Here is a 15,477-nt window from a genome sequence, read left to right on the forward strand (position 1 = left end):
GTATATTCTGAAGTCAGGTACCTGATTCATCCAGCTCTGTTTTTCTTTTGGAAGAGTGCTTTGGCTATTCGGGGTCTTTTGTGTTTCCATACAAATTGTAAAATTTTTTGTTCTAATTCCGTGAAGAATGCCATTGGTAGTTTGATAGGAATTGCATCGAGTCTGTAGATTGCTTTGGTAGTATAGTCATTTTCACAATATTGATTCTTCCAATCCAAGAACATGGTATATTTCTCCATCTGTTTATGTCATCTTTGATTTCTTTCATCAGTGTTTATAGTTTTCTGAGTACAAGTCTTTCACCTCCTTAGGCAGCTTTATTCCTAGGTATTTTATTTTTTTGTTGCAGTGGTAAATGGGATTGTTTCCTTGATTTCTCTGATTTTTCCTTGTTACTGTATAGGAATGCCAGAGATTTCTGTGCATTAATTTTGTATCCTGCGACCTTACCAAATTCAGTGACTAGTTCAAGTAGTTTTCTGGTGGCATCTTTAGGATTTTCTATGTATAGTATCATGTCATCTGCAAACAGTGACAGTTTTACTTCTTTTCCAATTTGTATTTCTTTTCTTTTTCTTCTCTGATTGCTGTGGCTAGGACTTCCAAAATTATGTTGAGTAAGAGTGGCAGGAGTGGACATCCTTATTTCTGATCTTAGTGGAAATGCTTTCAGTTTTTCATCATTCAGTATGACACTTGCTGTGGGTTTGTCATATATGGCCTTTATTATGTTGAGGTAGGTTCCCTCTATGCCCATTTTCTGGAGAGTTTTTATCATAAATGTGTGTGGAATTTTGTCAAAAGCTTTTTCTGCACCTATTGAGATGATCATATGGTTTTTATTACTTAATTTGTTAATGTGGAGTATCACATTGATTGATTTGTGTATATTGAAGAATCCTTGCATCCCTGGGATAAATCCCACTTGATCATGGTGTATGATCCTTTCAATGTGTTGTTGGATTCTGTTTGCTAGTATTTTGTTGAGGATTTTTGCATCTGTGTTCATCAGTGATATTGGTCTGTAATTTTCTTTTTTTGTTGTATCTTTGTCTGGTTTTGGTATCAGGGTGATGGTGGCTTTGTAGAACAAATTTGGGAGTGTTCCTCCCTCTGCAGTTTTTTGGAAGAGTTTGAGAAGGGTCAGTGTTAGCTCTTCTAAATGTTTGCTAGAATTCACCTGTGAAGCCATCTGATCCTAGACATTTTTTGGAAGATTTTTAATTACAGTTTCAATTTCATTACTTGTGATAGGTCTGTTTATATTTTGTAATTCTTCCTAGTTCAGTCTTGGAAAATTGTACCTTTCCAAGAATTTGTCCATTTCTTTGAGGTTGTCCATTTTATTGACACATAGTTGTTTGCAGTAGTCTCTTATAATCCTTTGTATTTCTGCAGTGTCAGTTGTGATTTCCCCTATTTCTGATTTTACTGATTTGCATCCTCTCTTTTTCTTTTCTTTTTTTTTTTTTTTTTGTGGTACGCAGGCCTCTCACTGCTGTGGCCTCTCCCGTTGCGGAGCACAGACTCCGGACGCGCAGGCCCAGTGGCCATGGCTCACAGGCCCAGCCGCTCCGCGGCATGTGGGATCTTCCCGGACTGGGGCACGAACCCGTGTCCCCTGCATCGGCAGGCAGACTCTCCTCTCTTTTTCTTGATGAGTCTGGCTAAAGGTTTATCCATTTTATCTTCTCAAAGAACCAACTTTTAGTTTTATTGGTCTTTGCTATTGTTTTATTTCTATTTCATTTATTTCTGCTCTGATCTTTATTATTTCTTTCCTTCTACTGACTTTGGGTTTTCTTTGTTCTTTCTCTAGTTGCTTTAGGTGTAAGGTTAGATTGTTTGAGATTTTTCTTGTCTCTTGAGGTGAGATTGAATTGCTATAAGCTTCCCTCTTAGAACTGCTTTTGCTGCATCCCATAATTTTTGGGTCGTAGTGTTTTAATTATCATCTGCTTCTATGTATTTTTTAATTTCTTCTTTGATTTCTTCAGTGATCTCTTGGTTATTTAGTAGTGCACTGTTTAGCATCCACGTATTTGTGTTTTTTAGTTTTTTTCCTGTAATTGATTTCCAATCTCATCCCATTGTGGTCAGAAAAGATGCTAGATACGATTTCAATTTTCTTAAATTTTCCGAGGCTTGATTTGTGGCCCAAGGTGTGATCTACCCTGGAGAATGTTCCATGTGCACTTGAGTAGAAAGTGTATTCTGCCACTTGCAGGTGGAATGTTCTATAAATATCAATTAAATCTATCTGGTCTATTGTGTCATTTAAAGCTTGTGTTTCCTTATTTATTTTGTTTGGATGATCTGTCCATTGGTGTAAGTGGGGTGTTAAAGTCCCCTACTGTTATTGTGTTACTGTCGATTTCCCCTTTTATGGTTGTTTTAGCATTTGCCTTATGTATTGAGGTACTCCTCTGTTGGGTGCATATTTATAATTGTTATATTTTTTTCTTGGATTGATCCCTTGATCATTATGTAGTGTCCTTATCTCTTGTAACAGTCTATTTTAAAGTCTATTTTATCTGATACGAGTATTGCTACTCCAGCTTTCTTTTGATTTCCATTTGCATGGAATCTTTTTCCATCCCTTCATTTTCAGTCTGTATGTATCCCTAGGTCTGAAGTGGGTCTCTTGTAGACAGCATACATATGGGTCTTGTTTTTGTATCCATTCAGCCAGTCTGTGTCTTTTGGTTGGGGCATTTAATCCATTTGCATTCAAGGTTATTATCAAGATGTATATTCCTATTACCATTTTAATTGTTTTGGGTTTGTTTTTGTGGGTCTTTTTCTTCTCTTGTGTTTCCCGCCAGGAGAAGTTCCTTTAGCATTTGTTGTAAAGCTGGTTTGGTGGTGCTGAATTCTCTTAGGTTTTACTTGTCTGAAAAAGCTTTTGATTTCTCCATCGAATCTGAATGAGATTCTTGCTGGGTAGATTAATCTTGGTTGTAGGTGTTTCTCTTTCATCACTTTAAGCATATCTTTCCACTCCCTTCTGGCCTGCAGTTTCTGCTGAAAAATCAGCTGATAACCTTATGGGGACTCCTTTGTATGTTATTTTTTGTTTTTCCCTTACTGCTCTTAATATTTTTTCATGAATTTAATTTTTGTTAGTTTGATTAATATGTGTCTTGGTCTCTTTTTCCTAGGGTTTATCCTGTATGGGACTCTTTGCACTTCCTGGACTTGGGTGACTATTTCCTTTCCCATGTTAGGGAAGTTTTCCACTATAATCTCTTCAAATATTTTCTCAGACCCTTTCTTTTTCTCTTCTTCTTCTGGGACTCCTATACTTCGAATGTTGGTGCATTTAGTGTTGTCCCAGAGGTCTCTGAGAGTGTCTTCTTTTCATTTTTTCTTTATTCTGCTCCTTGGCAGTTATTTCCACCATTCTGTCTTCCCGCTCACTTATTCATTCTTCTCCCTCAGTTATTCTGTTATTGATTCCTTCTAGTCTATTTTTCATTTCAGTTATTGTGTTGTTCATCTCTGTTCATTTGTTCTTTAGTTCTTCTAGATCTTTGTTAAACATTTCTTACATTTTCTTTCTTTCTTTTTTTTTTTTTTAACATCTTTATTGGGGTATAATTGCTTTACAATGGTGTGTTAGTTTCTGCTTTATAACAAAGTGAATCAGTTATACATATACATATGTTCCCATATCTCTTCCCTCTTGTGTCTCCCTCCCTCCCACCCTCCCTATCCCACCCCTCCAGGCTGTCACAAAGCACCAAGCCAATATCCCTGTGCCATGCGGCTGCTTCCAACTAGCTATCTACCTTACTACGTTTGTTAGTCTGTATATGTCCATGACTCTCTCTCGCCCTGTCCCAGCTCACCCTTCCCCCTCCCCATAACCTCAAGTCCGTTCTCTAGGAGGTCTGCGTCTTTATTCCTGCCTTACCCCTAGGTTCTTCATGACATTTTTTTTTCTTAAATTCCATATATATGTGTTAGCATACGGTATTTGTCTTTTTCTTTCTGACTTACTTCACTCTGTATGACAGACTCTAGGTCTATCCACCTCATTACAAATAGCTCAATTTCGTTTCTTTTTATGGCTGAGTAATATTCCATTGTATATATGTGCCACATCTTCTTTATCCATTCATCCTATGATGGGCACTTAGGTTGTTTCCATCTCTGGGCTATTGTAAATAGAGCTGCAATGAACATTTTGGTACATGACTCTTTTTGAATTTCGGTTTTCTCAGGGTATATGCCCAGTAGTGGGATTGCTGGGTCATATGGTAGTTCTATTTGTAGCTTTTTAAGGAACCTCCATACTGTTCTCCATAGTGGCTGAACCAATTCACATTCCCACCAGCAGTGCAAGAGTGTTCCCTTTTCTCCACACCCTCTCCAGCATTTATTGTTTCTAGATTTTTTGGTGATGGCCATTCTGACTGGTGTGAGATGATATCTCATTGTAGTTTTGATTTGCATTTCTCTAATGATTAATGATGTTGAGCATTCTTTCATGTGTTTGTTGGCAGTCTGTATATCTTCTTTGGAGAAATGTCTATTTAGGTCTTCTGCCCATTTTTGGATTGGGTTGTTTGTTTTTTTGTTATTGAGCTGCATGAGCTGCTTGTAAATTTTGGAGATTAATCCTTTGTCGGTTACTTCATTTGCAAATATTTTCTCCCATTCTGAGGGTTGTCTTTTGGTCTTGTTTATGGTTTCCTTTGCTGTGCAAAAGCTTTGAAGTTTCATTAGGTCCCATTTGTTTATTTTTGTTTTTATTTCCATTACTCTAGGAGGTGGGTCAGAAAGGATCTTGCTGTGATTTATGCCATAGAGTGTTCTGCCTATGTTTTCCTCTAAGAGTTTGATAGTTTCTGGCCTTATATTTAGGTCTTTAATCCATTTTGAGCTTATTTTTGTGTATGGTGTTAGGGAGTGATCTAATCTCATACTTTTACATGTACCTGTCCAGTTTTCCCAGCACCACTTATTGAAGACGCTGTCCTTTCTCCACTGTATATTCCTGCCACCTTTATCAAAGATAAGGTGTCCATATGTGCATGGGTTTATCTCTGGGCTTTCTATCCTGTTCCATTGATCTTTCTGTTTTTGTGCCAGTACCATACCGTCTTGATAACTGTAGCTTTGTAGTATAGTCTGAAGTCAGGGAGCCTGATTCCTCCAGTTCCTTTTTTCGTTCTCAAGATTGCTTTGGCTATTCGGGGTCTTTTGTGTTTCCATACAAATTGCAAAATTTTTTGTTCTAGTTCTGTGAAAAATGCCAGTGGTAGTTTGATAGGGATTGCATTGAATCTATAGATTGCTTTGGGTAGTAGAGTCATTTTCACAATGTTGATTCTGCTAATCCAAGAACATGGTATATCTCTCCATCTATTTGTATCATCTTCAATTTCTTTCATCAGTGTCTTATAATTTTCTGCATACAGGTCTTTTGTCTCCTTAGGTAGGTTTATTCCTAGATATTTTATTCTTTTTGTTGCAATGGTAAATGGGAGTGTTTTCTTGATTTCACTTTCAGATTTTTCATCATTAGTATATAGGAATGCCAGAGATTTCTGTGCATTAATTTTGTATCCTGCCACTTTACCAAATTCATTGATTAGCTCTAGTAGTTTTCTGGTAGCATCTTTACGATTCTCTATGTATAGGATCATGTCATCTGCAAGCAGTGACAGCTTTACTTCTTCTTTTCCGATTTGGATTCCTTTTATTTCCTTTTCTTCTCTGATTGCTGTGGCTAAAACTTCCAAAACTATGTTGAATAAGAGTGGTGAGAGTGGGCACCCTTGTCTTGTTCCTGATCTTAGTGGAAATGCTTTCAGTTTTTCACCATTGAGGATGATGTTTGCTGTGGGCTTGTCGTATATGGCCTTTATTATGTTGAGGAAAGTTCCCTCTATGCCTACTTTCTGCAGGGTTTTTATCATAAATGGGTGTTGAATTTTGTCAAAAGCTTTCTCTGCATCTATTGAGATGATCATATGGTTTTTCTTCTTCAATTTGTTAATATGGTGTATCACATTGATAGATTTGCGTATATTGAACAATCCTTGCATTCCTGGAATAAACCCCACTTGATCATGGTGTATGATCCTTTTAATGTGCTGTTGGATTCTGTTTGCTAGTATTTTGTTGAGGATTTTTGCATCTATGTTCATCAGTGATATTGGCCTGTAGTTTTCTTTCTTTGTGGCATCCTTGTCTGGTTTTGGTATCAAGGTGATGGTGGCCTCGTAGAAGGAGTTTGGGAGTGTTCCTCCCTCTGCTATATTTTGGAAGAGTTTGAGAAGGATAGGTGTTAGCTCTTCTCTCAATGTTTGACAGAATTCGCCTGTGAAGCCATCTGGTCCTGGGCTTTTCTTTGTTGGAAGATTTTTAATCACAGTTTCAATTTCAGTGCTTGTGATTGGTCTGTTCATATTTTCTATTTCTTCCTGATTCAGTCTTGGCAGGTTGTGCATTTCTAAGAATTTGTCCATTTCTTCCAGATTGTCCATTTTATTGGCATAGAGTTGCTTGTAGTAATCTCTCATGATCTCTTTTATTTCTGCAGTGTCAGTTGTTACCTCTCCTTTTTCATTTCTAATTCTATTGATTTGAGTCTTCTCCCTTTTTTTCTTGATGAGTCTGGCTAGTGGTTTATCTATTTTGTTTATCTTCTCAAAGAACCAGCTTTTAGTTTTATTGATCTTTGCTATTGTTTCCTTCATTTCTTTTTCATTTATTTCTGATCTGATTTTTATGATTTCTTTCCTTCTGCTAGCTTTGGGGTTTTTTTGTTCTTCTTTCTCTAATTGCTTGAGGTGCAAGGTTAGGTTGTTTATTCTAGATGTTTCCTGCTTCTTAAGGTGGGCTTGTATTGCTATAAACTTCCCCCTTAGAACTGCTTTTGCTGCATCCCACAAGTTTTGGGTCGTTGTGTCTCCATTGTCATTTGTTTCTAGGTATTTTTTGATTTCCTCTTTGATTTCTTCAGTGATCACTTCATTATTAAGTAGTGTATTGTTTAGCCTCCATGTGTTTGTATTTTTTACAGATCTTTTCCTGTAATTGATATCTAGTCTCATGGCATTGTGGTCAGAAAAGATACTTGATACAATTTCAATTTTCTTAAATTTACCAAGGCTTGATTTGTGACCCAAGATATGATCTATCCTGGAGAATGTTCCATGAGCACTTGAGAAAAATGTGTATTCTGTTGTTTTTGGATGGAGTGTCCTATAAATATCAATTAAGTCCATCTTGTTTAATGTATCATTTAAAGCTTGTGTTTCCTTATTTATTTTCATTTTGGATGATCTGTCCATTGGTGAAAGTGGGGTGTTAAAGTCCCCTACTATGCATGTGTTACTGTCGATTTCCCCTTTTATGGCTGTTAGTATTTGCCTTATGTATTGAGGTGCTCCTATGTTGGGTGCATAAATATTTACAATTGTTATATCTTCTTCTTGGATCGATCCCTTGAGCATTATGTAGTGTCCTTCTTTGTCTCTTTTAATAGTCCTTATTTTAAAGTCTATTTTGTCTGATATGAGAATTGCTACTCCAGCTTTCTTTTGGTTTCCATTTGCATGGAATATCTTTTTCCATCCCCTTACTTTCAGTCTATATGTGTCTCTAGGTCTGAAGTGGGTCTCTTGTAGAGAGCATATATATGGGTCTTGTTTTTGTATCCATTCAGCTAATCTGTGTCTTTTGGTGGGAGCATTTAGTCCATTTACATTTAAGGTAATTATCGATATGTATGTTCCTATTCCCATTTTCTAAATTGTTTTGGGTTCGTTATTATAGGTCTTTTCCTTCTCTTGTGTTTCTTGCCTAGAGAAGATCCTTTAGCATTTGTTGTAAAGCTGGTTTGGTGGTGCTGAACTCTCTCAGCTTTTGCTTGTCTGTAAAGGTTTTAATTTCTCCATCAAATCTGAATGAGATCCTTGCTGGGTAGAGTAGTCTTGGCTGCAGGTTTTTCTCCTTCATCACTTTAAGTATGTCCTGCCACTCCCTTCTGGCTTGTAGGGTTTCTGCCGAGAGATCAGCTGTTAACCTTACGGGGATTCCCTTATGTGTTATTTGTTGTTTTTCCCTTGCTGCTTTTAATATGCTTTCTTTGTATTTAATTTTTGACAGTTTGATTAATATGTGTCTTGGCGTATTTCTCCTTGTATTTATCCTGTATGGGACTCTCTGTGCTTCCTGGACTTGATTAACTGTTTCCTTTCCCGTATTAGGGAAGTTTTCAACTATAATCTCTTCAAATAATCTTCTCAGTCCCTTTCTTTTTCTCTTCTTCTTCTGGAACCCCTATAATTCGAATGTTGGTGCGTTTAATGTTGTCCCAGAGGTCTCTGAGACTGTCCTCAGTTCTTTTCATTCTTTTTTCTTTATTCTGCTCTGCAGTAGTTATTTCCACTATTTTATCTTCCAGGTCACTTATCCGTTCTTCTGCCTCAGTTATTCTGCTATTGATCCCATCTAGAGTACTTTTAATTTCATTTATTGTGTTGTTCATCGTTGCTTGTTTCATCTTTAGTTCTTCTAGGTCCTTGTTAACTGATTCTTGCATTTTGTCCATTCTATTGTCCATTCTATCTCCAAGATTTCGGATCATCCTTACTATCATTATTCTGAATTCTTTTTCAGGTAAGCTGCCTATTTCCTCTTCATTTGTTAGGTCTGGTGCATTTTTATCTTGCTCCTTTATCTGCTGTGTGTTTTTCTGTCTTCTCATTTTGCTTATCTTACTGTGTTTGGGGTCTCCTTTTTGCAGGCTGCAGGTTCGTGGTTCCTGCTGTTTTTGATGTCTGTCCCCAGTGGCTAAGGTTGGTTCAGTGGGTTGTGTAGGTTTCCTGGTGGAGGGGACTAGTGCCTGTGTTGTGGTGGATGAGGCTGGATCTTGTCTCTCTAGTGGGCAGGTTCACATCTGGTGGTGTGTTTGGGGTGTCTGTGGCCTTATTATTATTTTAGGCAGCCTCTCTGCTAATGGGTGGGGTTGTGTTCCTGTCTTGCTAGTTGTTTGGCATAGGTTGTCCAGCACTGTGGCTTGCTGGTCGTTGAGTGAAGCTGGGTGCTGGTGTTAAGATGGAGGTCTCTGGGAGATTTTCGCCGTTTGATATTATGTGGAGCTGGGAGGTATCTTGTTGACCAGTGTCCTGAAGTTGGCTCTCCTACCTCAGAGGCAGAGCCCTGACTCCTGGCTGGAGCACCAAGAGCTTTTCATCCACACAGCTCAGAATAAAAGGGAGAAAAAGTAGAGGGAATTAGTAGAAGTATGAGGAAAGAAAGAAGGAAAGGAGGGAAGGAAGGAAGGAAGAAAGAAAGAAAGAAAGAAGCAAAGAAGGCAAGAAGGCAAGAAGGAAAGAAAGGGAGGGAGGGAGGAAGGAAGGAAGGAGGGAAAGAAGGAAAAAAGAAAGAAAGAAGATACAGTAAAAATAAAATAAAGTATAATAAAATTATTGAATTAAAAAATTCTTATTTAGAAAAGAAAAAAAAAAAGGGACGGATAGAACCTTAGGACAAATGTTGGAAGCAAAGCTATACAGACAAAATCTTACACAGAAGCATACACATACACCCTCACTAAAAGAGGTAAAGGGGGAAAAATCATAAATCTTGCTGTCAGAGACCACCTCCTCAATTTGGGATGATTCGTTGTCTAAAGGAGGGAAGGAAGGAAGGAAAGAAAGAAAGAAAGAACGAAGGTAAAGTATAATAACGTTATTAAAATTAAAATTGATTATTAAGAAAAAAAATTTTTTAAAAAAACCATGGACGGATAGAACCCTAGGACAAACGGTGGAAGCAAGACTATACAGACAAGATCTCACACAGAAGCATACACATACACATTCACAAAAAGAGGAAAAGGGAAAAAAATCATAGATCTTGCTCCTAAAGTCCACTTCCTTAATTTGGGATGATTGGTTGTCTATTCAGGTATTCCACAGATGCAGGGTATATCAAGTTGATTGTGGAGCTTTAATCCGCTGCTTCTGAGGCTGCTGGGAGAGATTTCCCTTTCTCTTCTTTGTTCTCACAGCTCCCAGGGGCTCAGCTTTGGATTTGGCCCTGCCACTGCGTGTAGGTCGCTGGAGGGCGTCTGTTTTTTGCTCAGACAGGGCGGGGTTAAAAGAGCCGCTGATTCGGGGGCTCTGGCGCACTCAGGCCGGTGGGGAGGGAGGGGCACGGAGTGCGGGGTGGGCCTGCGGCTGCCAGCGTGACTTTGCACCAGCCTGAGGCCCGCTGTGCGTTCTCCCGGGGAAGTTGTCCCTGGATCCCGGGAACCTGGCAGTGGCGGGCTGCACAGGCTCTGCGGAAGAGGGGTGTGGAGAGTGACCTGTGCTCGCACACAGGCCCCTCGGTGGCGGCAGCAGCAGCCTTATCGTCTCCCGCCCGTCTCTGGGGTCCGCGCTTTCAGCCGCGGCTCGCACCCGTCTCTGGGGTCCGCGCTTTTAGCCGCGGCTCGCGCCCGTCTCTGGAGCTCCTTTAAGCAGCGTTCTTAAACCCCTCTCCTCACGCACCAGGAAACAAAGAGGGAAGAAAAAGTCTCTTGCCTCTTCGGCAGGTGCAGACTTTTCCCCGAACTCCCTCCCGGCGTGGTGCACTAACCCCTTCAGGCTATGTTCAAGCCGCCAACCCCAGTCCTCTCCCTGCGTTCCGTCCGAAACCGAAACCCGGGCCTCAGAGCCTCAGCTCGCAGCCCCGCCCGCCCCGGCGGGTGAGCAGACAAGCCTCTCGGGCTGGTGAGTGCCGGTCGGCACCGATCCTCTGTGCGGGAATCTCCCCGCTTTGCCCTCCGCACCCGTTGCTGTGCACTCCTCCGCGGCTCCGAAGCTCCCCCCTCCGCCCCCCACAGTCTCCGCCCGTGAAGGGGCTTTCTAGTGTGTGGAAACTTTTCCTCCTTCACAGCTCCCTCCCACTGGTGCAGGTGCCGTCCCTATTCTTTTGTCTCTGTTTTTTCTTTTTTTTCTTTTGCCCTACCCAGGTACGTGGGGAGTTTCTTGCCTTTTGGGAGGTCTGAGGTCTTCTGCCAGCGTTCAGTAGGTGTTCTGTAGGAGTTGTTCCACGTGTAGATGTATTTCTGGTGTATCTGTGGGGAGGAAGGTGATCTCCGCGTCTTACTCTTCCCCCATCTTCAAGGTCCCCCCCTCTTACATTTTCTTAATTCATGTCTCCATTCTGTTTCTGAGATTCTAGATCATCTTTACTACCATATCTCTGAATTATTTTTCAGGTAGATTGCCTATTTCCTCTTAATTTATTTGGTCTTGTAGGTTTTTACCTTGCTCCTTCATCAGTAACATATTTTTTTGTCATCTCATTTTCTTTTTTTTTTTGGATGGCTGGGATTGTGTTCCTGTTTTGCTGGTTGTTTCGCCTGAGGCTTCCAGCACTGGAGTTTGTAGGCTGTTGGGTAGAGCTGGGTCTTAGTGCCAAAATGAGGACCTCACTCTGATGAATATCCCCTGGGGTCTGGGAATATTCTCTGTCAGGCCAGTGGTTTGGACTCGGAGCTCCCACCACAGGAGCTCTGACCCAGCCCCGGGCTCGTGAACCAAGATCCCACAAGCTGCATGGGGCAGCAAAAAAAGGAGAACAATAACGAAGTGTAAAAAATAAAATTAGATTAGAAAACTGACAGACATGTTAGAAAGAATAAAAAAATAAAAATATAGATGAAAACAACACCCGGATGGTAAAACAAAACCACAATAGTAAAAAAAAAAAAAAAAAAAAAAAAAAAAGCTTGAAAAGGCCTTGGCTATGGGGGGCGGGGCTTAGGCAGGGGTGGTGTTTAGGTAGTAGGCAGGGCCTATGCTTAGGACCCACAGGGCAGGAAAAGGCCCTAGGGGTGGGGGAATGGAAGGGGGCTTAGGCTTAATGCAACAGGAGGGGCCCCAGCCCTGGAGGGCAGAGGAACAGGTCCAGGACCCGAGCAGGCTCACTGGGCCTGAGTGGGTGGGGGAAACACTAAGCACATCCCCCCAATCCTCTGATCCCACAGGGCCCCTCCCCATTGGACTCTCTTCTTCTACCTGCTCCTTCCTTCCTATGCCCCAGGACCCACGAGGCTGGAGGGGGCCTTGGAGAATGGAGGACCAGGCCCTGGAGCCCAGCAGGCTTCTCAGGCCCCAAGTAGGTGAGGGGGAAACACCTGCCACACCTCCCCTGATCCTCCCGTCCCAGAGGGCCCCTCCCATCCACCTCTCCTCATGTCCCCGCTTCCCTCCTATGCCCCAAGGACCCATGCAGCCCAGAGGGGGGTCTTGGAGGGCAAGGGACCTGGCCTGGGAGCCCAGCCGGCTTCCTGGGTCCCAGTTGGTCAGGGGAGACGCTAGGCGTGCTCCCCCTTGATCCTCCAAGCCCCAAGGGTCCCTCCAGGAGTGGAAACCCCTCCCCTCTCCCAACTACCCCTCAGGTGCATTGGTCCTGTCCAGCCTCCACTTCTCCCCCCTCACTGCCCCCTCATCCTACTCGGTCGCTTGGGGGTTCTTCCCGTCTCCTTAGGCATCAAGGTCCCCCACCAGTGTCCAGCAGGCACCCTAGTTGTGGGGAGACGTGAACTCTGCATCCTCCCCCGCCACCATCTTGACTCTGCCCCCTCTATACTTGTTCTTTATAACAGTCGTAGTTCAGGTAGAGAATACCTAGGTATATTACCAACATATCACCTTCAGTTGTATCTGCAAACCCAGCGAAAGGTCAATATTGTTTCCCCAACACAGCACTCAAACAAGTAAAGAGAAAGCCATAGGGATGTGCTTTCAACTCAGCTTTATCCAAGGTAAGAGAAAGTAAAGGCCCAGAACAGGCCTTGGTAAATACCATCCCAGGAGCTTGATTGGTTTTTATGAGGCAAAGAACAATAACATTGATCATTTCAGCAATGCAGTTTGAAGTAACATATAATGTGAACTTGAGCCTTTTAGAGTAAGCAAGGGATAACATGCCTCAAAAACCATTCTTTTAGAAATGTGGGCTAGTATACAATTGGTTTTGAGTCCAGCTCTGATCACAAAAGAAAGTAGAGATCCACCCAAAAAGGCCAATTAGGTACAATGATGTAATAACAGTGCACAGTGCTATAGAAAAAGGTATCTGAAAAGCAGGACAGGTAAAATCCAACAGGTGTTGGCTGAACAGACTGAAGTTATATCCAAGGAAAAGGAAATGACCATGTGAGGCTTTGGTCATGAACTGTTACAGCAGAAGTTAGAGAAAAAAAGCAAAGTTTTACCTTCTGGGTTTTGCTTTGTAAAGCTTACTTTGCAAGCTTCAGTTCAAAATTTCTGAGTTTTCCTAGTGAATGTCATCCATACCTGAACCTTAGTAAACAGATAAATTAGTAATTATTATTGATAGCTTTTCATGATGCCCATCTTTCTTAAAAACTTAAAGATATGCCTTAAATAGTTTAAAACTACTAGTTAGCCACAGTCCTAACAGACTTTAATAATAAAAACAAATACTTGATACAGATAAAATGACAATGAAAAACTGTACAATACTTGCTATGTTAGGGCAAAAGTATACAAATGGCTTTTCAAAAAATAGTGGATGCCTAACACAAATACTCAGTTTTCATTCAATTTCATGATTAGCTGTAAGATAGCACATGTCTGCCTAGTAAAAAGACTACATTTATTGTTTGTACTAAGTTGACCAGTAGAGGTGATAAGCATTATAAAGTAACAGGACAAAACAATCTAAAGTCAGGTAAGCATTTTCACAGGCAAAAATCGGGTTCTTCTAACTCTGTAATAATTCAGAAGGGCTTCCTGTAGTCTGCATTTGCCCACAGAGATAGACAGGAAGGTCCTTGAGCAGCTTGGTGAGTACCAGAAGCACACATCCTTAAAAAGTTGCCAAAAGAGGAAATTCATTCATTTATTTAATATACATTTATTGAGCACCTACTATGTACCAGGCACTAGTAACACAGATGAAGAATACACTGGTAAAGCTTAAATTCAGACTAGTCTTTAAAAATGCTTTCTACCTGGCCCCAGGGACCACTTATATCTTCTGAAGAAGTCTGCATATTAGGTAAAGGTGAGATTTCACCTGGGGGGGGGGAATGCACCAGGTTACAGTGACCAAAAAAATCTACATTTGTGAGGTCTGATGGAATAGTGGGGAAAGGACTGGATTAGGATTAGGGAAACCTAGTTCTAGTCCTATTACTTATTAGAGCTGTGTGACCTTAAGCAAACTTTACTTCTGTGGCCCTAACTCTTCATAAGTAAAATGATAATTGGGCTACAATCATAGAATATTAAAGCCAAAAGGAACAGAGGTCATCTAGTCCTGTGCTTTTCAAAGTCCTTAGTTCAAATGTAAATACACAGAAGTCCCAATGTAAAACTGATGAAAGCAGAGTCACCTTGAAGTAAAAGCAGCACCCCAGAACCTCATTCCCCCCTGCCCACCCCTGCCTTGAAGTGGTCCAGGAGGCGAACTCACAGACCACCACCTGAAAATCACTCATCTAGTGCAAACTCTCACCTTTCAGATGAGGAAACCAAGACCCAAAATAGGAGTGATGGTTGCGATGTGAATATTTGGTTTCCTAAATAGAAAGGGAGGGAGGCTAAATAAAAGTTTTAAAAACTCATTAAAAAAAAAAAGCACAACAAAGGAAGTTTTCTAATTCTCTCGAAGTAGCTCCTTTATGAAAGGGAGCTTTGAAACAGACTTTAAGGCAGCCAGCCCATCAGAGGCTGAAATGAACAAATACCAACTAGTCTGCAGGGCCTACAGAGAAGACTGTGGCAGAAAACCACACAGCCCTCATATATCAGTGGGCACTGGACCATGTAAGATCCTGGTCCCAACAATGCAAGCATTAGCACTTTCAAGGGAAACATCTGGAAAATTAGGAATGAATACAGACAAGTGTCTAGCTCCCAGATCCCCAAGGAGGATTCACCATCTATTACTCAAAAATATTAACAGAAGTGGGCATGTTAGACCTTAAAGTGAACAGTGCAACCAAAAATCACTAGTTTGAAAGTTCTTCACAGGCATCCTCTCCGTGGAGGATAGTTTGGTATCTTGAACACTGTTAATCACAGCAGATTTGAAATTAAACCAGAAAGTTAAAATGCATGTCCAGTACTCGACTACTTGGTCAGGGCTGTGATCTCTTCTGATTTCATGGCGTCAGACAGGAAGCTGAGCTCATTGCATAAGGTCTCATATCGGAACGCCATCCGGATCTGAGCAACATTTGTCTTTCGAATATCATTTCCTTCAGGTCCCTCTTTATAATAATTTTGTCCCAGAAATTTTTGCTTTTCCTGTGGACCAAGAGAAATACAAATGAAACAATATACCTTAGAATCACTTTCTATATCCACATGGCAGCTCTGACATTAACCACACCAAATCAGGCTAGTCCTCCAAAGCAGGTCCTCCATCAAGACATCTTTCCCCACAGAGCTCTTACAAAATTCCTCCTGGCCTCCCTCTCCTCGAGCTTGT

General features: G+C 41.1%; 1 protein-coding gene across 6 annotated transcripts in view; it reads right to left on the reverse strand.

Annotated features, from left to right (window-relative positions):
• Positions 1 to 13,426: 13,426 nt before the first annotated feature.
• AMPD3 (adenosine monophosphate deaminase 3) overlaps positions 13,427 to 15,477 on the reverse strand; it is a 43,220-nt gene continuing 41,169 nt past the window's right edge. For all 6 annotated transcript variants that reach the window (XM_033404532.2, XM_033404533.2, XM_033404531.2 and 3 more), the window contains one exon: positions 13,427 to 15,293. In XM_033404532.2, the coding sequence (XP_033260423.1) occupies positions 15,117 to 15,293 (177 nt within the window). In that variant the 3' untranslated portion in view covers positions 13,427 to 15,116. The remainder of the gene's footprint in view (positions 15,294 to 15,477) is intronic.

The sequence above is a fragment of the Orcinus orca genome, chromosome 8 (genome assembly GCF_937001465.1).
Source record: "Orcinus orca chromosome 8, mOrcOrc1.1, whole genome shotgun sequence".
Classification (NCBI taxonomy): domain Eukaryota; kingdom Metazoa; phylum Chordata; class Mammalia; order Artiodactyla; family Delphinidae; genus Orcinus; species Orcinus orca.